At 42.1% G+C, this 25,389-nt stretch overlaps 1 protein-coding gene across 1 annotated transcript; it reads right to left on the minus strand.

Moving 5' to 3' along the window:
* Positions 1–3,898: 3,898 nt before the first annotated feature.
* LOC139468078 (probable flavin-containing monoamine oxidase A) lies at positions 3,899–24,983 on the minus strand. The gene is made up of 11 exons (XM_071249787.1): positions 24,774–24,983; positions 17,350–17,440; positions 16,057–16,201; positions 14,718–14,832; positions 11,369–11,526; positions 10,484–10,573; positions 9,787–9,874; positions 8,602–8,867; positions 7,680–7,867; positions 6,485–6,572; positions 3,899–5,642 (listed from the first exon to the last, which is right to left on the minus strand). The coding sequence occupies exons 1-11, from the start codon at positions 24,889–24,891 to the stop codon at positions 5,418–5,420; spliced, it is 1,572 nt and encodes a 523-aa protein (XP_071105888.1). The 5' UTR covers positions 24,892–24,983; the 3' UTR covers positions 3,899–5,417.
* Positions 24,984–25,389: the final 406 nt, after the last annotated feature.

Here is a 25,389-nt window from a genome sequence, read left to right on the forward strand (position 1 = left end):
TCAAGAGGATTCTTGTATAGTCTTCATCGGAATTATAACATTTCACTATCATGTTACTTTAAACTAACGTTAGAACTATAAGTCATTGGTCACGCAGGCCAGACTCAAAGTATCATAGATAGATTTATCGGAGTTGGCATACAATTAAGGGAGCACATACAAGGGAGGAGTTTCACCTTCAGGTAATAAATAGATAACTGAGTTAAAGTAACGACTAGCTGACGGCCATAGCTCTGATGTCATAAGAAATTACGTGCACATTAGTGCATGTACACATTTTCATAGTGTTTCGCAGCAGTTGGGTAGTCTAGCGCGCAGCAGTTGGGTAGTCCAGCGGTTAAAGCGTTTGTCTGTCATGCCGAAGACCATATAGGTACATGGCATGAAAACAAGCTTGGTATTCCACGTGATATGATTGGAATAATAGCGGCGTAACACACAACTCACTCCAATCTTATTCCTTACATGAGGCGTGAAGATCTGGGTCGAATAGGTCTTCAGCAACCCATGCTTGCCGTAAAAGGCGACAATGCCTATCGCAAGAGGCAACTAACGGGATCGGGAGGTCAAGCTCGCTGACTTGGTTGATGCATGTCATCGATCTCAATCGCGTGGATCGAAGCTGATGATGTCAATCATTGAATTGTCTGGTCCTGACTCGATTATTTTACAGACCGCCATCATACAGCTGGAATATTGCTGATTGCGGCGTTAAACAACATACAAACAAACAAAAGCGTACAACATAGTACATGTGTTAATTATTATCTCACACAGACTCCCTGCTTACACACACCTGCCTGTATGAATCAATCAAAGACAACATAATCCCTCAAATATTTGTCTTCTTGGGACCGTTTTGAACGGTAGTGTATTCTATAGTAATCCATTTGAAGTCTTGTCGTAATACCCAGGTGCAGTAATTCTTCAAAGCACAGTGTAATTACCAACGTACAATGTATATTGTCTTGTAATAAAGAACATTAGCAGCTATTCTGCTCATATCAGAGACAATAGGTGATCTAATGAATGCCCGCTGAAAGCACACAACTGATTCAATGTCACACTGTTGCAGATGTGGTCCACACATCAAAGGGACTAGGTTCTGCCAAGTGACCGTCCTAGCAATTTTTATGTAAGTCCGAAATAAAACCTTTTTTCACTCTGACAGGCAATATATTATAATGTATATCAATCAAGTGGTTAATAATTATCATAATTACGCAAAAATAATGTGTCATAAAATTATTTCACACACGGCACTAATTACGTCTAGTTCTGGGCCTCGTTCCACAAAACGCTGTAAGAGCTGTGATTAACTCGCATTGATTTGAGACAGTGCTAAGATCTCTTTGTGGGTCGAAATTCTGGGCTGAGAATGGTCGTCAGACGTGGAGCATGGCTAATAGCCTCCCTCGACCATGATAGAATAGTGTTTTCGAAGAGACGGAGCCGATTCACATGATGCATGGGATTCAAACCACAGACCTTATTATCCGAGGTAAGACGCTTGCCCACATCGCCAAAGAGGTAACCCCGTCACAAGGTGTCACAGTTAGAATGACATCTGAAGGATGACTCCACGCCCAGCTACATCAGCATTACTTCATAAAATCTTTTGTATTTCGACGTATTCCTTCGTGTATAGTTTGTGGTTTTTTAAAAATAACTGGGACTTATTTACTATATTATTTTATTTAACTCATTTGATAAACAAAACGGATATAAATGACAGTATGTAAACTAAAAGCACGATCCACTGGCTGTTGCCTTCCTTAAATCAGTTGCACGACCCTGCTTGAATATCTCACCGCACAAGATACTGAAAATGTACTATTCAGCAATGCAAGGGTACCATTCAGACCGTCGGTGCCCGTATTATCAAGACTAACTGACCATAAACAAGCAGTACTGCCTTTAGCGCCTTACATCTATGACATCTAGGCCAGTGGAAAACAACTGACGCTGGTGAAAACTTTCTTATCGCCGATCAAGGCGACAACGACAAACTTCTCGTCTCGAGAAAATCTGGACCATCGATGTGAAGCTGAAACCGTATTTGCTGATGGTACTTTCTACTCCTCCCCCAAGTTGTTTTGTCAAACTTACACCCTCCTTGCTGAACATCAAGGCTTCATGTATCCTCTTGTTTACTGCGTCCTACCGAATAAGACTGAAGCTTCCTACACAGCCGCCTTCCGGCTAATTAGGATGAAGCAGAACCACATCACTTTAACCTGAAACCCCTTGTGTTCCAGACTGATTTTGAGAAGGCTGCAACCAATGCTGCTATTGCGGTTTTTGAAGATGCTTTTTCCATTATAAACAGGCGTTGTGGAGGAAGGTCCAACATTTAGGTCTTCTTACTCTCTACAAAGAAGATCAGAATCCCAGAAGCTCGTTACCACAGCTGAGGCCCTTCCCCTTGTACCTCTTGACCAAACTGACAATGTTTGGTTGGCTACAATTGCCGATAGTCCACATAGGGAAACTGTTACTAAGTTCAATAAGTTGTAGGACTATCATGTGAGGACTACTTGGGTAGAGAGTGTTCACGGGGATAAGGGCAGTGAAACCACTTTGCTAACAGCGGACATGGGACCAACAACATTGAAGGGTGGCATAACAATCTGCACTCTTTGACAACTAACGACCCCAGCATCTTTGATTTTGTGAAACTGATTTAGCACGAGCAATCCACAACCGATGTGAAACGTGCCCAGCAGTGTGGTCAACCAAGACAACCACCTAGAAAACGTCGCGATGTTGCTGTCCTCCAGGGGAGCTGAGGGCAGACTCATCAATGGCCACTTATCTGTCATGGACAATACCGACAGAGTTACCTGTCTTCTTGACGTGTGGGATAGCTAGACTATAACTAGATGTATGACTGACTGTGCTCTATTTACTTGCAACACTGTATAGAAGGACTATTTGTAACAGTGTATGAACGGACACAATTTTCATACAAACATGTAAAATAAAAGACATAAAAGCCGTCCTCTATATATTTGTTCAGTTTTTGGTAACCCCTTAAGAATTCACCTAATTACCTAAATCCAGTCAAGCCTAGTAAATCAACATCACCAAATTACTTTTACCTATCTTTCACCAAAACATTATAAATATGTGTATTTAATTCTAGTTATTTTAAATATTTGGTTTGTTAAACTTTTCCATGAAATTTGTTTCTGTTATCGTATTCCTGTTGTGTCATGCATGGGGCGAATCTACCCATCTGTTGATATCTTAGTCATCAGTGAGCGTTGCCAAAGTGACAGGTTGTAATAAATCAAGCGCAGCAAGCGCTGCTTTACAGTACTGTTTGACCCGGCTGGGTGCCCGGGTCAGAAGAGGTATCCAGGCACGAACCATCATACCCTGGCGACATGAGACATTGTACATAATATCAACCACTTATTATTTACATTATTTAAAAGCCGCCATGACATAACATGAATATTGGGTCTGGGGCATTTAACAACATACAGTCAGCCATACATAACTGACAATCTAATCCCAATCACATCTTTCACTCCGATACGATACCTCTCCGAGTGAGTATGGTTTTACGCCGCTTTTAGCAATATCACGCAGGGGACACCAGAAATGGGCTTCACACATTGTACCCATGTCGGGAATCGAACCCGGGTCTTCGGCGTGACGAGCGAACGCTTTAACCACAAGGCTATCCGACCGCCCCATATACCTCTCTGAGAGTATCGTCAATGAGTGAATAATATGATGGCAAGTTCGCAATAATGAGTGAATAATATGATAGCGTAATCGTTTTCTGTAAGGTCGCCTTTTCATCCCATGGCTCACAACTATACCTCCACACATTTTGACTACACAACACAAAACGAAAATATTACTTTTGGAATCATTTTTATTTCGTTTGTCTTTTGTTTGTTAATACTTTCATACTTCAACAATTTTGATTATCAGTGACTCGATATTCTGGCTATGGACGAATAACCCTTAGGCACACAATCATAAGAAATATAAGTAGCAAAAACATTCGGGTCGGAATTATAATGCTACATGGATTCCTTCTGCAAGACTACGCTGTCTAAAGTTTCCCCGACAGCAGAGAGGAATCTTTTAGATAACAACAGCATTACCACCATACTTAATAGTTTGTTTGAATCCAATGTGCCTGCTGTGTTAGTTGCAATGTTACAGTGTATGTCGTTTAATGTTATTCAATATTGGCTACACGAACTCTTTATTCTTTTGAAACTCTCATGAAATATTTACATATGATAGGAGACGTCACTGATATCTACGCACCACTAAATACGTTGATGATACTTTAAGGTGGAATGTATTAAACGGAAAACATCCCCCAACACGTGTATTTTGTGTCAATCTCATTCAACTCAAATCTTTTACACGCATAGCTTGTCGTAAGAAGTGACTAACGGGATCGGGTGGTCAGACTCGCTGACTTGGTTGATGCATGTAATCGATCCCAATTGCGTGGATCGATACTCATGATATCAATATCCATGTTTGGTCCATTCAGCTGGAATCCAGCGTTAAACAACAAACAAACAAACAAACCATCCAAACAACCAACCTCTCTGAAAGACAGCTATTTTGTCGGAGTTGGTTGGTTGGATGGTTGTTTTACGCCGCACTCAGAAGTATTACAGCTGTATGACGGCGGTCTGTAAATATTCGAGTCTGGACCAGACAATCCAGTGATTGATATCATGAACATCGATAAACGAAATTGGGATCGATAACATGTTTCAACCAAGTCAGCGAGCCTGACCACCCGATCCCGTCAGTCGCCTCTTACGACAAGCAAAGTCGCCTTTTACGGCAAGCATGGGTTGCTAAAGACCTATTCTACCCTGGATCGTCACAGGCCTTTTATCGGAGTAAACGATCTGACGAAGTTATGATTACCATCAATCTGAATCTCGACATATACACAATAACGTTGAAAAATAGTAATCATGTTATATGTCATGTTTATTTCAGGCAGCGACATGCATTAAAATGACAATACCCAACCTCTCCTAGTAAAATACTGTCATGTTTTAAACAAAATTTACGAATCCACACTGCACACCCCATTCATTAGCATTGCATGATTTGTTGTTATCAAGGTTTCCACAGACGAATGTCGTCTCTTGCATAGCATAAATCATTCTCATGGAAAATGCAAGAGCATGTTTATGGCATCTTTTAATACACAAAGAAATGTCATGTAAAGATTTCTGTCAAGGATTTTACAGGCGCTTCAACAAGCACCAAGCAAACACCGCCTCCCATGGATACTATCACGTCCCGCCAGAATTCACAGCACTGGTTTCAGATCTGGAAGCGTCTCATGACTGGCACTGTGGGTCCAAAATGTCAATATGAAGAATATTCGAAAATGAACATCCAATAAATACTGTGAATCAGTCAAATACAATTCGTATATTGTCCATGAAATTCCTGGTAAATCCTTTGTCAGATTTGAGAACTACATACAGAGCCGATGCAAACCCTGCACCAACTGCTGCAAACAACATCCATCGAAGCAGGTACGTGTCATCGCCGAATCTGTTCTCGTCATCGTCGAAAAACCGCTGGGACTCGGGATCAGGGGAGGTAATTATCTGCGGTCGTACATGATACAATACCTGGAAAAGGAATATTCTTTGAAGACACAATTCTCAGTGACAATTTCAATTTCAACGTAACGCACAGAATTAAATATGCTAAGACGTATAGCTTCATTTGTGTTTTCAAAGAGACTATGGCTCCCTTGTCACCTGAAGCTCTGAAATCATTTTCATACACCAGCAGGAATTTCTAGCTTAAATAGCTTTACATAGAAACTATTGTTTATATTTCGTGTATGTTATGATGACGAAACGATCGGTTGTCGACTCCCTTCTACATCGAAGGGTATATCGGTAATGAAACAACTCAAAGCCTAAGAAGTTTTGCCCATGGGTTGTTTTTGATCAATGAGTCATCGAATAAGGGTTGACGCCGCATTGAACAGTACTACAGTGATAACACAGCCTATAGGCTTCACGTGGATGACAGCTGGAAGTGATTCACTTCTCAGAGTTTTGTTTGTTGTTCAACGCCGCACTCAGCAATACTCCAGCTGTGTGGGACGGTCTGTGAATAATCGAGTCCGGACCAGATAATCCAGTGGTTGTCATCATGGTCATCGATCTACGCATTTGGGATACGATAACATGCATCAACCAAGTCAGCGAGCCTGACCACCTGATCCCGATCTTAGCACTACGATTGTAATAACCCCACGTTAAAGTATGGGTGTTAAGATAATCTTAGCGCTAAGATCGCTTTGTGGAAGGTGCCATCAAGTCCAAGGGTCGTAATTAGAACTCATCTTGGATTCGCAATCACTGCATCCTGGCATAACTAAGGGATGGAACTCTGCACAGCGAATTACAACTCTGAAGACGGCTGGGCAATCCTCGGGAGGATGAAAATGTTTCGTTACCTCTGTTGCTGCCCTGAAGCCTGACTGTATGGCACCGTTCATGAACCCACACCAAATCGTAGCTGTCTCAGTTCCAGCGAAATGGATCCTGAAAGGGTGAAGTGAAGTTTTGTGCTGAACTGAAGTGTTAATCCACACTACATTTATATATCTAAAAGCATAATAATCAGACAATAATAGACTTTAGTAATACCATTTGTGAAATTGAAACGTTGTCCCTGTAGCATGGTAGGCTATATTATCGTGGTAGTTAATTTGTAATGTATCGTAATGGCGTACACTTACTAACCTATTGAATATGTCATACGCAAAACGTTTGTTGTTCTTTGTTCAACTTTTACAAGTAAGAATTAATCGATGCTGATTATCTTGACCGAGTTCGGTAAACAAAGTACCTGGCATTAGCGACTCGAGGACGGAAACTCTATATTATCGCGGTATGGCTTTTTTGTGGTATATTTGTGTGGAATACGTGGTTTAGATCACTCCTGTTTTGGGATTATAAATAATCAGTATGCATAAGACCAAGGTTGGGTCAAGGGACTTCGTCCAAACAAATGTTTTCTTTTCTAATCAATTTCGAATGGTGGTAGGGGTAATTCCACTCCAAAAACATATTTCCAGAAACTATCATAAAAAAGTTAACATGTATACTTACAAGTAGCCGTGACATACCGCAACGAGTCCTGTATTCGATCAAGCGATGAAATATCGTGCTTAGATTTGCATAAGTAAACAGTCGACAGGGAGTGTGGATTACCAGATTTACCGATACCGCGATAATATAGAGTCAAACTACATAATTATGGTACTCTCATCTATGAGACTGCACAACATAAACAAATTGAGTTTGCAGGCAAACAAAGTGGGGGTTCTTGAATAAATCATGTCGATTTGCCAAAGCTAGTCCCCCTTCAGTGTGTAACTGCCGTATATGACGTTATGTAGCCATGTTTGTTTGTTGTTATACGTCATATACACAGCACTATTCCAGTTATGTAACGACCGTGTGTAAATAATCGAGTCTAGGACAGATAATTCATCTAGATAATTTACTACAAGCGTTGCTGGGGACCTATATTCTTACCTGGACTCCTCACAGGTCCTGTGACGGGTATCCATTCAAGTGTCAGATACCTACAACGAAAGGAAATGTTTTTCCTGGAGACTATTTTGCCCTAGGACTTCAACTCACCGTTCAAACGGCTCCCTAAGGTCCTGATTGAAGTACTTGGTGGTTCCAGGAATGAGGGATTTGAGGAAGCATCCCCCGTTATACGGCTCCTTGCTCCAGTCCTTCTGGACGAAATCTTTATACTGACGGACATTCGGACCAAGGACGCTCTCGAGGAGGTCAATGATGGCGTCCTGTCGTCTTCGAGGCTGTTGCAGATATTACATTACATAACATCCACATTAATGTATTAAATGGATTCAAATGCATTTGGTCATCAAAAATATTTATTAAGAATATGAATTTACCAACTATATATGACAGTGGCCTGTTAATAAGGTCCTCGCTGGGGTTCGATGACACGCTACCAATGCGCGCCATACCACTAATTCCACCACTTCAGTAGCCTGGTTCATTATGATGGGGACGTATTCTAAACCCTATTCCCAGTTTGTAGATGGACGGAATCGAACTCTTGTGTGAGCGAGTTTTTTCAACTTTGGACACTTCTATGAAGTCAACGTATAAAGTAACTAGCATCAAATAAGCTTAATATAAGGCGTAAACCCTTTCTCCATGCCACTCCAGATGAATGTCTACATGAGTAGGACAGAATACAAGTTCCACCACGGCTGTCAGCTCACTGTAGGAGGAAAGCCCGAATTGAGGCAGGTCTCAAACGTTTACCGAAACCTACGATAGCGGGAATGGTACTGAAAACCTAGAAACATAATCGGGGAGAATCGGAATTCGAATCCAAGATCTCTCGTATGCCCAAAGGACGCAACTTTGCACAGCGAATTGCGACGCGTTAGACGACTGGGCCACCCGTATCCCCCACGTCTACATGAAGCCATTACGCCATACACGACCTATTACATTGGCCTATTTCACATAAGAACGTAGAGCCCGAATTAATCGAGTTTTTACAACATTTACTCACATCAGCCTCTGTGCCGTAAGCAGACGACAGGAAGCCAGCGAGGGCTGGGTTCCCCCTGGCAGACGTGGCATCATACGCAATCCCTATCGGGCCACGTTCTGGGTCCTCCAATACCGTTTGGAATCCAAAATGGCGCTTATCGGGCCCACTGTCCTTCCAGAACGACTCTTCGAAGGTGACCGCAAATTTGACCAGGAAGGCTAGAGGCACGCTGTTCAGGAGGTTTAGTTTCCTAGAGGGTAGGGAAGGCGTGAACTTGATTGTGGCTGAAGCATAAAGGATGAGGTATAAGGGCACTTTTGGGCTACTGGATAATGTTATAGATGTTATCGGACAGGACCTATGAATAACGACATGGTTTTTCCCGCTGCACTTACGACTCTGTGATGTACACAAGAGTGGTTAAATGAGTGAAACAGACTGATGTTTTGCAATTCAAGAGAGAATCTAACATCAGATCAGTAAGTCCGTGTCCAAAGATGAATGATCCACCTTTTGTATTGTCCCATATACGTGCCATAGACTTAGTCATTGCCGAACACTGGCAACATCTAACATCGACATTTTTGACACAGTTTAGCCGCACCTCATCTTCCCGAGGCAAGGGCGTTAACTGACTATAAAAGTCCAGTTTCCACCCATGCCGAACAAGCCTGAAAGTTCCAGGCTCGATCGTAGCGCCACCAGTGGCTATTACGAGTTATGTCTCTTCTATGTCACTCCTAGTGACCAATCAGATTCCACCTCAGTTCATATCCTTGCATTTGCTTCAAACATAATGGCGACGACCAGTCAAGGCGATCTGATCAATTATCAAGATCTACATTGTAATGGACCAGACAATCCAATGATTGACGTCATGAGGGCAAACCAACGCAATTGGGATACGATGACAAGCGGGCAACCAGTCTGACAACCCGATCCATTCAGCCACCTCTTACGACAAGCATATATGTTGCAGGTGGCCTATATTCTTACCCGGAATCTCCACGAATCCGATGATCTACGTATCCTAAGGGTTGAACATGTTATTATATTTATATATGGCTATGTGTTACTTTGATACAGTACAGTCAAAACTCACAAACATGTACACTTCAAAATAATTCTTCAAGCACTCAACTGGGTGTTTGTTTTTGCCTTTACTGCATGGCTACGTAAAGATATGAAGTTCCCTTAAATCACCTGCATGGTGTGGCGGTATCGCCATGATGACCCTGCTACACTGCACCTGGAGGCGGTTTTCCGTTACAACAGTAACCTTCTCCCCAGACTGAAAGAAGGGAATCATTCATAATTACAAAATATGTAATTGGTGGTGAGTCAAACAGATTCACATGTTTATGTATCCTTTCGTTTTTCGTTCAGCACTATCGGAGCCCTCTGAAAATATGCTACGTCCCACGCTTTCGGCGTACAATGACACCCATTGAGCCTGACAACCTGAACATCCATGTCACCAAGTCCTTAGAGTGCTCGGGACTTATTCTAACCCATGTCACCACACCGTCATACGTTTCCTGAAAGTATTCCATTTTACTTTTGAGTTGGACTCATACATTCTGCAAAGACACAGTGGAACATTCTGCAGAGACAGTTATATCACGATGTGTCAGCATAATGTGGACAGAAGCCCAAATTGATGCAGGCTTTAGGCTTTAACACTTTAGTGAAACCCATGACCTGGGTATAGTGCTGACAAACCAAGAAACGTTATCAGAGCCAACTGGGACTCAAACTATGATCATTTCTGATCAACCTGGTTCGGTTTTTTGAAATAAACAGAGCAAAAAAAACAAAAACGAATCGGCACTTTTTAAAATTTCCTCCTTTTATAACAACTGCATTTCAACTTACCAGAATGCAATTATAACTATTCTACCTGAACTATATGCGTCACTGGATGGTTCAAGTGCACGTTTCTCTTGCCGATCTTGTGCATCATGTGCGTGGCCAGCTGCTGAACTCCGCCCTGAAAACATACATCAAACGATACAGCAAAATATTTAGCTCATACAGTGATTGTTTGAAACTTGTTCGAGACTCTCAAACTGAAATGGGTAAGTGATAAAATGAGTCACCACTACACAGTCATGCACTAAATTCACCAACTAATCAAGCGTATGGCTGTTTAATGACTGACAACAACCATACTGTATAAGGGCTATTGAAAATATGAGGTAGCATGTCGTTTAAGGGGGAATCCCTACAACACCACTGGATGGTAGCCCAAAGTTCATGATACTGATCAATCCATCAGTAAATATGAGGTTGATAGTGCTTAGCATCGTGCTAAGCTTATTGCTACGTGCACGCATGGGTGTGCGGCTTCTTGTACAAGTCCGGACGTATGCCAGTCTTATATATAGTGCTCGTCCACTGAGTTACCAGGCGGATACCCTACTTAGACACAGTATACTCACTTCGAGTCGACTAGGCCTTGTTTTAACCCCTTAAGGCGGTCCAGCAGTAAAGGTGCAAGCAGTTTCACACTTGGCATTACATACATTGTCCAAATCACGACTGGAACGTCCCCCTTTCAACCATTCCATGCCTGAAAACCTGGCTCGATTACCAACATGGTGCAGCTAACTGAATGTTGCTTGAAGCGTAGTACAGGCAAACCCAATCACGCATGTGAGACGGCACATATCTTTTGGATGATCATTCGAAAATGGCATGCATAGAGGAAGGGATAGCTTACATTTTGGACACCTGTGAATAAATGCCCAGCACGAAACATTGCGCGGCCATCTGCTGAGCCTACCTTGACCCTGCTTTCTCTGCCGGTGAACTCAGCCGGCGTGGTGAATATTTTCAGTCCTCCAGCCGAGTTGATATACATGAGGAAATACAACAGGGTCATTTCTGCTGGGGACAGACCAAACATACACCGACACGCCGCGTCTACAAGGTTCTTGGCCTCTGAAAGAAGAAACGCAAAACCTTGATCCAGACATCAATACGGCGCCAAAGTCAATATCTCCATCTCACTGTTACAGCCAAATGTCTGATATAAAGGTTTGAATCCAGGGCATCTTGAAAGCACACTTTATGTCTTTTATTAATAGACCCCGAGAATACAATACAATTTGAGTTAAACCAAATGGGAAAAAAATCTAAACAAAATTATCAGTTTCCAATAATTATTCACTCACCCATGAGAGCCCATGGACTTTTCACTGGATCACGGCGCTTGACGCCACGCAATCAACACTTTTCCAGAGATGTGGAAAATAGACTAAACATTATAGAACACACCATATCTAGATTGTTGGACAATGGGTGACTCCAAGGGAAGACATCTCGAGGTACCCTGGCTCGACGTTTTGGTTTGTTATATTTGTTGTTTAAAGCTGCACTCAGCAACATTGCATATGTGTGACGGCAGCATGTAAATGATCAAGTCTAAACAGGCAAACCGTTGATTGATATTATGTGCAAAGCCATACGTCGTCGGGGTACGATGGTACGCAATCAACCAAGTCAACGATCCTTTATGTCTCCTCTTCCTAGTCTGGGCTAATGCCGGTGTCACGAAATATATTCGCCCCCAGAATAAAATCTCCCCCCGGCGAATTTATACCGGTACAGTTCCGCCCCTCTCGAAATAAACTCTCCCCCACCCAACGAAATAAAATCTCCCCCCAGAATATTTCCTCCCCCGGTCGTTTTATAAATACTTTCCATGCAGTTCAATAGTTGATGTTATTTTGGGTTAAGTAATGTTGTAATCTATTTTTAGCCATTGATTCCATTACTTTGCATAAGTTTGAAGTTAGGGATATTGGTCTATATGAGTTAGCTTGATTAGCTGGTTTATTAGGTTTAGGGATTGGTATGACTAGGGCCTGTTTCCAGGGAGTAGGAACCTGTCCGTTTAGGTAGATGAGATTGTATAGTTTGAGTAGTGCCTGGAGTAGTTTTAGCGGGAGATTTTTAATTACTTGGTAAGAAGTTAGGCCAAATTCTGGGGCTGTGCCCTTTTTCCTGTTTTGGATTACGTAGAGGAGCTCCTCCATTGTGAAGGGTTGGTTTATTTCTAGATTGTTATTGTTTGGTTCTTTTGTGGGTTTGTTTTTTGTTTTAAGTTTATCTTGGAATTTTTGGCTGAAGTTGGTGTTACTGCTAACGGCCGAAAAGTGGTTTGCGAGATTATTTGCTTTTTGGGCGGGGTTGGTTGAGTTGTTAATGTCAGGGTTTTTTTTATGTCGTTTTAAGCCTCTAATGGCGTGGATTTTGCGCCAGACCGTTCTGGCATCTGTACGGTTATTTATACCTTCGCAGATTTTTTTCCAGTCTCTACTTTTGGCTAGTTGGACTAGTTTTTAAACTTGGTTGTTTAGTTCGTGGGCTATGTTTAGATGTTTGTAGTCGCGTTTTGCTTTATTGAAGGCCGATTTACGTTTTCGTCTAGTCTGTTCTATTTCCTCATTTCACCATGGTACCGTGGGTTTGCCTAGCCTGTCTTAGATGTTTTGAAGGGGATGGAAGTTTTGGCTGTTAGGTTTCTACAATAGGTTTCTGGATCATTATTTTCTATTTCGTTTAAGTTAGCTTCGTTGCAGATATCTTGGAATTGGTCCCAGTTAGCTTTATTGTAATTGAATTTTGGTTCTTGGTTTTCTGTTTGAATTGGTACGTTTGTATTTCATATGGTTGTGTTTATGGGGGAGTGGTCACTACCTAGCGGGACGTTGTGCACTTCCCACGTCGAGTACTTTGAGCTAGATCTGCGGTGCATATGGTTAGGCCGACATTTTTTTGGTTTATCTTATCGTACCTCGTGGGTTGGTTGTTATTTAGGAGTACTAGGTCGTTTGTTTCTATCCATTCGGAAATTAATTTGCCATGATTATCTATTTTATCATCTATGCTCCATGTAGGATGGTGAGCGTTAAAGTCTCCTAGGAATATAATAGATTTATAGCGTATTTTGAGTAGTTTGTTTAGATCCTCAGGTTGGACTTTTTGTTCCGCCCAGTGGTATATATTTATGATGTTTATTTTTCGGTTATATAATGTGATTTTAATGCCGTGGTAGTGGGTGTTTTTGAATCTATTCTACATGCTAATCATTTCGGGAAGATGATACACATTTCTCTATATTTTGGGTTACTTTGCTTATATAATTTCCGATTATCATTCTTAGTTTTACTTTTTCTCTTCTGCCGCGGTGATATCCATCCGAATCCAGGACCTTTGCTAGTCCAGATTTAAAGATTATATATCTAAACGTACGCAGTCATAAAGATAAAGTAGATTTTATCAGTGCTGAATTAGATAGTTATGATGTTGTATGTTTAACAGAAACCTGCTTGCACCATGATATTCTAGCCGCTGATATTACACTGATACCATTTTCATATCGTAGCCTGTATTAAGGAATATATTTTAGATCTAAAATCAGAGTATAACGGACAGCCTGAGCTGGAGGCGCGCGTGGATATATTGACAGTTTTTACGTAGTTAGTGTTAAAACCGAATGTTTGCGAGGATTAATAAGATTTCTGAATTCTGTTACAACAGTAACCGTACATGTATTTGTTATATTAAGTCATTTCATTCATATTTGTTTGGTATGATTATGTCTCATAATTATTTTAGGATGGAAGGTACAGTTACCAAATAAAATATGCTGAAATATCAATTCATTATGACCATATTTCATAATCTATTTTTTAAAGTAACCCTCCTTACATTAAAAATAACTATTTAAAGATTATAGTACTTAAAGACATTGCAACTAACCGAATAATCAGGGGGGAGACTTTATACTGAGGGGGACGCGAAACATATCCGCCCGGGGGAGATTTTATTTCAGAACAGATTCTCCGGGGGAGAATCTGTACCGGTATAAAATCTCCGGGGGGAGAATTTGTACGGGGGAGAGTTTATACCGGGACACCGGCGTTGCTAGCCCACTGAGAGACACCATGCCCCAATTTAAGAGTGCCAAGTATCCATGTCATATCTAACCTCCAAAACTTTCAGAACTGTAACCACTTTAACTTGAATAGCAACACACTTTTCGTGGGGAATATTAGGAATATCAATTAAGCACATGTGTTCGCGGGATGTTTTAGTTATTCAGTAACTGTTGTAAAGCGTCGTACCTACAGTCCACAAGTTGTCATCCCGATATTTCTCGAACGTGATGCCGTCCCACTTGAGCGCCTCCACCGAGTTCTTGATGTCGCTCTGTGACAGGCGACCCTTCAGTCGTTTCAGCTGTTACCATGGCAACACAGAATAATAAAAATAGCATAACTGATAATATCTCAGTTTGAAATGATATCCCTATCTTCTTGTTATGTGTATAAAAGGAAGTCGCAGAACACAGCAAAAGTAGGTGTTGAGGATGTTCTAAATCAGTGGAGCAAAGCAGGCGTTAGAGTTCAGACAAAAGTTCCATTAAGTTCCTTTTTACAACAGGTCGCATACTGCTAACGGCAAAAGTGTATAAGTGTAACGTCGCAACGTTCTTTATAGATTAAGGCGTCGCTGGATTGTTTGTGAATTGAAACCTCGCTGCTTGACACCATGGAGGTACGATGATTCACAATTAGCCAACCACCCGAACCTCTTACGACATGCATGAGATATCTTGTAACAAATGCGCTATCAAATAATCCCTGGTCTAGTGCATAAAAGCCTCTGCGAAGAAAGTGTTGGATCCCCGGGCCCCTCATACCATGTGACGTTAGCGATGGTACTTGTTACTCTGCATGGCGCTGGGCATTAAGCAGATAAAACAACTACTTATTTTGTTTGTTTGCTGTTTAACGCCGCACTCAGCAATATTCTAGCTATATGACGGCGGTATGTAAATAATCGAATCTGGGCCAGACAATTCAGTGATTGATATCATGATCATCGAACCACGCAACTGGGAAACGATGACAAACATCAACTAATTTAGCTAACCTAGCTACCCGATCCCGTTAACCGCCCCTTACAAGCATGGGTTGAAGACCTGTTCTAACTAGGATCTTCACGGGTCGGTCGGCTTGGAGTCGGGATACAGTGTCTGGGTGCGGTATCCATGTTAAACTACATCATGGTGTTTAATTGAGCCGGCACTTAAACCGGGCATGCACTAGTCCCGACTAACGCGCGCACACGTGCATGTCTCTATACAAGAGCAATAATCTTAAGCGCGACGTTCAACCACATTTCACCTCACCTCACCTCACCTCACCTCACCCACAAATAGTTCCAGCTACACACAGACACAGAAAAAATATTATCCTCGTTCATCCAGGGTAGATTTCTCAGTTCTATTATGAAAAATTGCCTGGGACCATTTGCTACCACAGCATTGGGACATTTGTATTATTTCTTTGCCTGTCTGTTTGAATATACCCAGAAGCGGTATGTACCTGACATTTCTTTGTTGAAAACTAACTACTAAATATCTCAATAATGATTAATATCTCAGACCATTGCACCTACTTTCCAGGAGAACTGTATGACGTCGAGCCGCGTCTTCCATGCAAGTCTGGGGGTAGGGGTGAAGGGGGACTCTGTGTGGGGGGCCACGGGGTTGAAGGTGTCCATGCGGAACTTCTGCAGCAGATACTGCAGGTGCGTCTGCGGCCTGGAGAACGAGTGAGTGATTGGGTGAGTTGGGTTGGGTTTTATGGAATATTCCAGCAATATCACTGCGCAGGACACCAGACCTGGAGGAACGATGGAACATGCATACATTGTGTGGATATAATGTTATTATTGGGTGGAACTATTCACGCCAACTTGAAATGTTTTCTGCTGCTTTGAAGAGTATTTTAGTTATATCAGGGCGTATCGGCTTGATGTGGGAGTGAGTGAGTGAGTTGGGTTTAACGCCGCTTTTAATATTATTCCAGTTATATCGCGGCGTGTCAGCTCAATGTGGGAGGAAAGCTCGAAGTAATGCAGGTCTCAGACGTTTACCACTTGGGTGAAACCCACGCGCACGGGTATGGTGCTGACAAACCTAGAAACATAATCGGGGCGAACCGGGATTCGAAACCACAATCATAGGTTTCTGGCGTGCCCAAAGGAACTCAGCTCTGCACAGCGAATCGCGGCTTGGCCATCCGTGCCCCCTGCTTGATGTGGGAAGTGAGCAGGAAGTGATGCAGGTCAAAGACGTTTACAATTTTGGGAAACGAAATTTAAATAGAAATACAAGGAATCGTAAACTACTTTTAGCGTCATGGTACAACTGAAGTTCGGGTGTCACCCATTTTTTGCACACGGCTCCTGTTTTAGTCATCTCAAACGAAATCAAGGGACGTGACGACAAAATCCCAAAATCATCGAGGACTCAAATATACAAAATTAATACATTCTGGTTAATTGTTTGGTTTCAGTCATTTCATCAAAATGATTTAAGTAGTTTGTGATATTAACATGGGCTCATTTATAGTATAGAGATCCATGTGCACATTTACTAACGCCCGTCAACCTTACCTGCCGACCCCCGACCAGTGAAGATTCCGGGGTAGAATAGGTCTTCAGCAACCCATACTTGCCGTAAAAGGCGACTATGCTTGTCGTAAAAGGCGACTAACGAGATCGGGTGGTCAGGCTCGCTGACTTGGTTGATACATGTCATCGATCCCAATTGCGTGGATCGATGCTCATGATGTCAATCACTGGATTGTCTGGTCCAGACTCGATTATTTTACAGACCGCCGTCATATAGCTGGAATATTGCTGAGTGCGGCGTTAAACAACAAACAAACAAACAAACAAACAAACCTGCCGACCCACTCGCCCCCGAGGTCCCAGAAGTCCTTGGTGCCATCTGCTGCGTCAAGCTGCCGGGTCTCCGTCCTCCCGCCTATTCGGCCTGTCAATAAGTGAACAGCATGGGGAAGTAAATAAAATTGTTCCAATCACATCATGTAAATGTTTTTGTGAAGTAATAAGCAATTAATTAATTTACAATAAAGTTACTAATGACCTTTGCGCAAAGAATCGAAACATTCAAGAATGGCCGCATTGCACCCACAGGGATAAATTGGTTAATATGTTGAGCAAATTATTTTTGTCTTCACAGTGATTGGCTCAGAGACCTTATACCGATGGTATACGGTCTTCTATTGGCTATTCAAATCAGTTCACGTAAATATTTGATATAACGCCGTTCCAACTACATAAGCCGATATATCTTCTTGCGATTGGCAAACGCGCATTTTCTTCAAACAAAGACTATGTGAATTACATAGAATAACCTACTTGCAACATAATAGCCAAAAAACACTCGGACATTTAATGGATAATTCATCGTAGCTCGAGTAGGTTGTTCTTTAAGAACTAGTCAAATAGCAATTCAAATAAAGACACTTGCCCAAGGAGTCACCACATGCGTTACATGTGCTTTAGTGTGGGGCAAGGCCGAAGCCCTAGTGGAGCCAAACCGCCGAAACACGTTCACCCATTCAAGAACTCGATCTCTGCCCACCAACGTTTCTTAACTTCAACTGATTAGTGAGCTGTGCAGAATGGGTCTGTGTACGTACTCATGGAATGTATTATCTTCTTGTGTAACAAACATGGTTGTGTCTGTACAGTACTAACGTGTCCATATCGAGATAACAGACCGTATGGTGTTTTGGCTATTAACAAGCCCTCAAATAGCAGTCTATGCAACGGAAGGGAACATAGCGCGTAAACCTGTCAGTGTGATATAGCGGTTTCCACATGTGATTACTATCAGTCTGATATACACCGCCTGTAATTGTATATGAGGCTGTTGTTCTCTTTCTGCGGTTACCGTATCACCTGCCCCGTTTATCAGCTGCTCTATATAGTCACTCCCGGGTTACGGATCGGCCCGTCAGAAAGGTGAGCCTATGTGTTCTGAAGCATATACAGCCCACTCTACATCTCCGATTGGCTTCACATCATAAAACATCTTTTTAAAGACGATATCTTCCTTAATCATTAACGTATATTTTATTTCATAGAAAGTAAACTGCTACCGGGTTTCGATCGACTACGTCATATGCATAATTGTAATAAAGAAGTCGTTCATCGATTATATCATCTCCTTACTTTATACGCTAACTTCTAAATGCCTCTCAAAGATACCATAGGCCTTTTGTTACGTGAGGTACGGGTGTCATGAATAATGTCCTGATTCTCATAAAAAGTCTTTAATGGAGTAACATAGATATCACATTTAAAGGAATATGGTCGTAGAAACGTGCAATCTTAGACTTTTTGGCAATGGCAATATCAATAATGAGTGGGTAAGTTGAGTTGAACATCACTTTAAACAGTATTTCTGTTACACCAATTATTAAGGCATGTCTAATGTGGGGGGGAAAGCCCAACATGGCGCTGGCCGTAGATGTATGCCATGGTAAAACCTGGGATATTTTGTACTCATATTGTCACGAAGTCTTTTATGTGTGTGCGTGCGTGCGTGTGTGCTAATGCCGACATTTTTGTGCCTGCCCACGGAGATACACTGCCTCTATCATTCGTTACCAACTCGTGTTATTCCGGGACAGGCCGAATAGCGACTCGTGCCATTTGTGCGACCCGGTTCCGTCTTAGCGCAAACGGGCATACCTAAAACAATTGTCAATTCGTTCACATATATTTCCCCATATATTTATATATTTCAAATGCACTTTAGAGCACAGTGGGACATCCGGAATTATACAGTATGACTGAACACTTTTAACTATGTCTTGGGTATATTTTTGGAAATCATACGCGCATTCTGATTGGTTTGTCGTATTTTCGCACATAACATTCATCGACAGGGGGACAAGTCTTCTTGCAGGTTACGGAAAGGGGCGAGTGGTGACGAATGTGCCTCTATTACTAGGAATGAAAGAACTATATATACTGAACCGCAAAAGAAACGTCACTAAATGTAACATTGCATGAAAAGTTGTCATTTAAATATCTGGGTAATTTTTGTCAAAGTTTCTAAAATTTAACTTTACCTTTTCCGGAAAAATGAAATTTGATGATAAAATAAAGCAGATGACAATAAAACCGATCGCCCAAACGCATGGTTACCAGATGCACGTGAGTTCCGTGAAAATTACATTCATTCGTTATTGAATTGTTACCACATGCCAAGACTGACAAGAAATCAGCGACACCAAGCCCTTTGACGATTGCAAGCTGGACAAACCACCCGGCAAGTAACCAATGCATTTCAAGTCCACGTAAGGACCATATACAGGCTCCAGCAACGGTACCATGACCAACAACACTACAGATGACCGACCACGTTGTGGAAGACGAAGCGTCACCACCCGACGTCAGGATCGTCAGATTGTGCATCTTTAAGATCGCTTTGTTACTGCTGCGGAAACTGCTCGACAGACCATGGGGACACACCAGCGACACATTAGTGCGGACACCTTGCGTCGACGATTGACGAGCACCTCCACTGTTACGGGCCACACCGAGGACCCATTCTGACATCACGTCATCGCCGGGACCGTCTTCAGTGGGCAACACAGCACCGGCATTTGCGCTACCAGCAGTGGAGAAATGTCCTCTTCTCAGACGAGAGCCGTTACTGTATCTCAACAGCAGATAGCAGAGAGAGTCTGGCGACGCCGTGGGGAACGATATTCGGATGCTTGTGTTGTTGAGAGAGATTCGTGGGGTGGTCCGAGCATCATGGCATGGGGTGGAATTGGTCTTGCACAGAGGGTCGGTCCTGTGGTCTTCCAGAACATCGGTCCAGGGAGAGGCAATGGTGTCACAGCAGCTCGGCACATTGATTAAGTCTTGAGACTACACGCCATACCTCATTTAGCACGTCGCCGCAACCACGAGTTTCATCATGATAACGCCCGTTCCCACACTGCATGAGCTAAAAGAGACTTCATCCTGCAGAATGGCATCAGATCCATGCCTGCCCTCAGTCCCGATTTAAATCCCATTGAGCACCTGTGGTACGATATTCAAAGACGGCTGAATGACGTCCGACCAAGGCCGACAACTGCAGCTGAACTGCGTCTGGCGTTCCTCAGAGTGTGGGCTCAAGGGCCTATGGCCTTCATCAACCGCCTCCTCATCCATTCCATGTATCGACGTTACGTCAATGCACATGGCGGACACACGAGAAACTGACTTGTGATGCCATTGTCTCAGAGACTAAGGGGCGGTCGTGTAGCCTGGTAGTTAAAGCGTTCGCTCGTCACGCTGAAAACCCGGGTTCGATTCCCGACATGGGTACAATGTGTGAAGCCCATTTCTGGTGTCCCCCGCCGTGATATTGCTGAAATATTGCTTAAAGCGGCGTAAAATCAAACTCACTCACTCACTCTCAGAGACTTGTGTTGTGTTTCACTTTAAGAACATTTGACACTTTAATTTCAACCTTGATGATCTGTTTTGCCAGGTTTCATCTTTTTAATATGTCTCAAAGTATGTTTACAGTGTTTGGACAATTAAGTTTTCTCATATCTAGCCATTGCCACGTTTCTTTTGTGGTTCAGTATATTATATAAACTACTCATAGGAAGTTCAAGAAAACCGCACTCACATTAACAAAGACACATACATATATCTCTTGGCTCATTACAATAAAATACGTCCTTTCGAAAAATACATCTTACAATATTTTCATTTTTCATGTCACAGACTAAATGTTATTCTAAGTTTAAGTCCTTGTTACTTGTATTCAAGTGATATAACGCATGCAACACGTGATAGTGAGTATGTGAGTGAATATAATATGCGGCAGTCAGCAACATTACAAGTCTACCATAACGGCCTGTAGCTGGCCTAGGCCAGTCGAACCAGTGGTACTGGCTTGACCAAAGCCATCGGACAAACTCTGCCAAATCACACACTGCAACGATCTGCTCCCCCTTTTTGAGTCGACTGTTACCACATGGACGTACTTGGGTCTTCTTAGACTAGCAATTAATTGCTCAATTAACTCATTCAAAGCATGCAGTCTGTCTCTGCACACACCGAGAAGACTGTTAAGTATAATAACAATTGTGTAACCTAACAAAAGCGTCCAACTGGTTTCAGAATTACTGCAGCAATATATCAGTGGGGCCTCGGAATGAACTTCCCACAGCGAATCACTGAGACGCCCGAACATTGGTTTTGGCGGGCACACGAACATTAGCCATTCTTCGCACAGACTCAACATGGAAAGTTCGGTAACCTCGATATACCTGTCAAGGTAGGGCTGACCTACATACGATATAGAGCATAATTAATAGTGTTATAGAAGTGAATGTATTGTATGAATACCTTCAGTACATACTTATGAGACTCAACCTTGCCAGAGGGCCTGATAATGACTTTTTTAGAACTTGGTTTACGAATCTGCCGACTCCAAAACATGAAAATGTATAATTTTAACATACAAATGACAAGCAGTGGGTTTTTTTATTCCGCCGGCAAGAAAGTAGAGCGTTAAAAAAAACTCATTTACTGACGCTATCAAAATAAATATACATTATTTTGTAATAATTGTATACTAGTATATGTATTATTCAAAATATCATTAAAATCTGTTGACAATACATTTTACTTCGAAAAACGAATTATGACGAATCGCGACAGATCCTTGCCTATAACAGAAGGGAGGTAACTCAATGCGTCATATCCAACATACTTCTGAGGAAATAAAAACAGGATATGAAATTGGAATTTTCATATTGATTTCGTTCGACCTACCGATCTGATTATTTGGCCCAAAGTTCGTAAACCGATAAAATAGAAAGTCGGTGCCTATGAGCGTAGTTGTAACGTGGTTGTGACGGAGCAGCGGCTGACACCAGCACCGCATGTTCCCTGCATCTCTTCACTGACTAGGTTTGGTTTTGTTGTTAACGCCGCACTCAGCAATATTCCATTTATATGACGGTGGTCTGCAAAGAATAGTCTGGACCAGACAACCCAGTGATTGACACAATCAGCATCGATCCATGCAATTGGGATACGATGACAGTTAACTGACTATAAAAGTCCAGTTTCCACCCTTGCCGAACTAGATTGTGGCTGGACTAACGAGTCCATGCATAGTCTAATCAAAATCGCGCAATGAAATCGAAATCCGGTTCGTAAATTGTCATGTAGATTTCGGTCGATTGCAGGATTTGCAAAACATGTGCACCGCCAACTCATTGTCAACAGATACTTTCCAAATCTTTTCATGGTTGTAATCAAGGTGCTGACGTAATTTGATGCACTTCGCGATGTAAGACCCATTTTATCACAATTTTGATCTTGATTATCTACCAGATCGTCCTGACTGGGCGCCGCCATTTTGTTTGAATCAAATGCAAGTGATACGAGAGGTCGAATATGATTGTCCATAGGAGAGGCATAGAAGGGACATCACTGGTGGCGCGACGATCGAACCCAGGAATTCCAGCCTTGTTCGGCAAGCGTGGAAACTGGATTTTTAAAGTCCGTTAACTCTCTTGCCTGGGGAAGATGATTCTAACCCGGCTCTTCACGGGTTTAACTGGTTAGGTATACGTGCTTTACAGACACCTTGCTTCTACCATGACGTAGGTATCCGGTAATATTATCACAAAGTCCATTTTCACAGAAAACAGCTTGTCTGTAGTCATTATTGCATGGCTGTCAACAGCTGTTCCACCATAGCGTAATGCAGATTTTTCCTTACATGCTCTGGCAACATGTGCATCATCAGCGATCTACGTCCGCAGATCACAGTTTGTGCAGCACGTAACAAGGCATGGTAGCTTACTGTGGGAGGAAATCTCAAAGTGGCGCAGGGCGCGGTGGGATATCCTAGTGGTTGAAGCATTCGCCCGTCGCGCCGAAGGCCCGGGTTCTATTCCCCATATGGGTAAATGTGTGAAGCCAATTTCTGTGGTGGACTTGTTGGAATATTGCAAAAAGCGGCGTAAAACCATACTCACACACTCTCTCAACGCGCATACATTTACCGCTTTATTAACAAAATTACATGATTATTAAACGAAGATTGCCGAATCACAAAACGCACCCTCCTTATCCAAAACGCTGTATCCGTGTTTTCAACCCAAATCTGGTTTCGGTCTGATTGGACAAGTGTTGTTATCAGTACGAATCTAGGAATCAAAACCATGACCACTTAAATGTCATTCGACAACTTAAGGGCGGAACACTTAACATCGAATTGCGACGCTTCAGATAAAAGAGATTTTTTTAAATTCTGAAGATAGATGATGCGTACATACCAACCAAAGTGTTTTCCATAGCTTTCAATTCAAGTCAACTAACATGATTTAGAAAATATTAATTTTAATTTGTTTGGTGTCAATGTCTCCTTTTAACCAGAACAAAACATGTCACTTGTATAGATGATTGCTCCTCTCCACTGTAAAAATAACCGGATTCCAACATGCTATGTAAATATTACAGTATGTATATGAAAGTTAAATAGAGTTCGCCTTGGATAGTATCTTGAGATACCTTGATCTTATCGATGATAAGCCAACATGTGAGGAACAACTTACTCACGGTTCTTAAAATAGCAGTGTATACATAAATATACATAAATGTCTTCAAATCACAGCAAATTCTGATTTAATTCGAATGAAACGTTTTAATATTTAGCTTTGGAGCTAAAACGAGTCTCTTTATGCTTTATTTACAAAACTGCTCGAACAATCGATGATAATAGGTGTTTAAGGGCAGTTGCTATCACTAGATTGTACACTATTTGCAGTCGAAACATGTAGAATTATAATTTCCTTGAATATTGAGTCACTGTGACCCATTCATTCACAGAGTTTAACAGAATCGATTCCAGCTTTATCTAGCTTTTAGATAAGAAATCATGAATACATAACCAGATGGAAGCTAAATCTAATTTCTCGTGACACAGTTAATAATCTGTGTATACAATTCTTTGTGGGCATGGCAGAGGAGATGGCCCCAAACAGTCGCATCAACTGCTTTTGATAAACCCGATGCTGTCAGAACAGGACGACTACGTGATTCTAAGCTCATACTGTCTGTCTCGTTATACCGCTAATACGGTAACACTTCTGCATGGTTCGACAGCCAAGGTCGTTTTATTTATAGGTCATACAAATGAATGAGTTGGAGATAATTTTTCCATTGTTTCACTGAGTCAGCGTCAGAAAAATAATGAGGTGAATTTAACAAAATTAACAACGTACCCTCGTTATAACATGATCATCGTAACGCCGGTAACTCACCCTTGGCTTCGAGAAGACATATTTTTAGACCTCGGTCCTTCTTCAGTAAATAAAACGCTGCTGACAGTCCTGACAGACCGCCCCCAACAATTACAACGTCCACTTCATATGATTCCATCGTTAAACTTCATGGAGTTACCGCTTCAAACACATCACCTGTATGTACCGCATAACCTTCGACATGCACATCACACGCTGGCTTTCATCGTACTGGAGATCACGTGATACTGATTAGACCACGTGAGGGCAAGAGCGTCGTCTGCTACAAATGATAGGCGAGGCAGAAGTCGATTTGTGCCTGCCACTGACAGCCGGCTGTGTTGTATTTAGGCGGCTGTCAATTTGTTTATATTTTCAAAGCCCAGTTTTTTCAAACTGTTCATTTGCTTAATAAATATCGATCTTCTTTCGACGTTACCGTCACGATTGATGGTTAAAACATTTGATTTTAACGTCGCGTTCGAGATTATAACGCTTATATAGCGGCGTGCATGCACGAGCCGTACAGTCCTTGTTTTAGCCCCTTAATGCCGGGCACCAGGCAGGGTAACAACAAGTACCATATTTGAAGGTATTTTCGTATGACGCAGCCGGTGATCGAACCCACGACCTTCCG

Source organism: Haliotis cracherodii, unplaced genomic scaffold, assembly GCF_022045235.1.
Source record: "Haliotis cracherodii isolate W230 unplaced genomic scaffold, xgHalCrac1.p SCAF_2, whole genome shotgun sequence".
In the NCBI taxonomy this organism is placed as follows: domain Eukaryota; kingdom Metazoa; phylum Mollusca; class Gastropoda; order Lepetellida; family Haliotidae; genus Haliotis; species Haliotis cracherodii.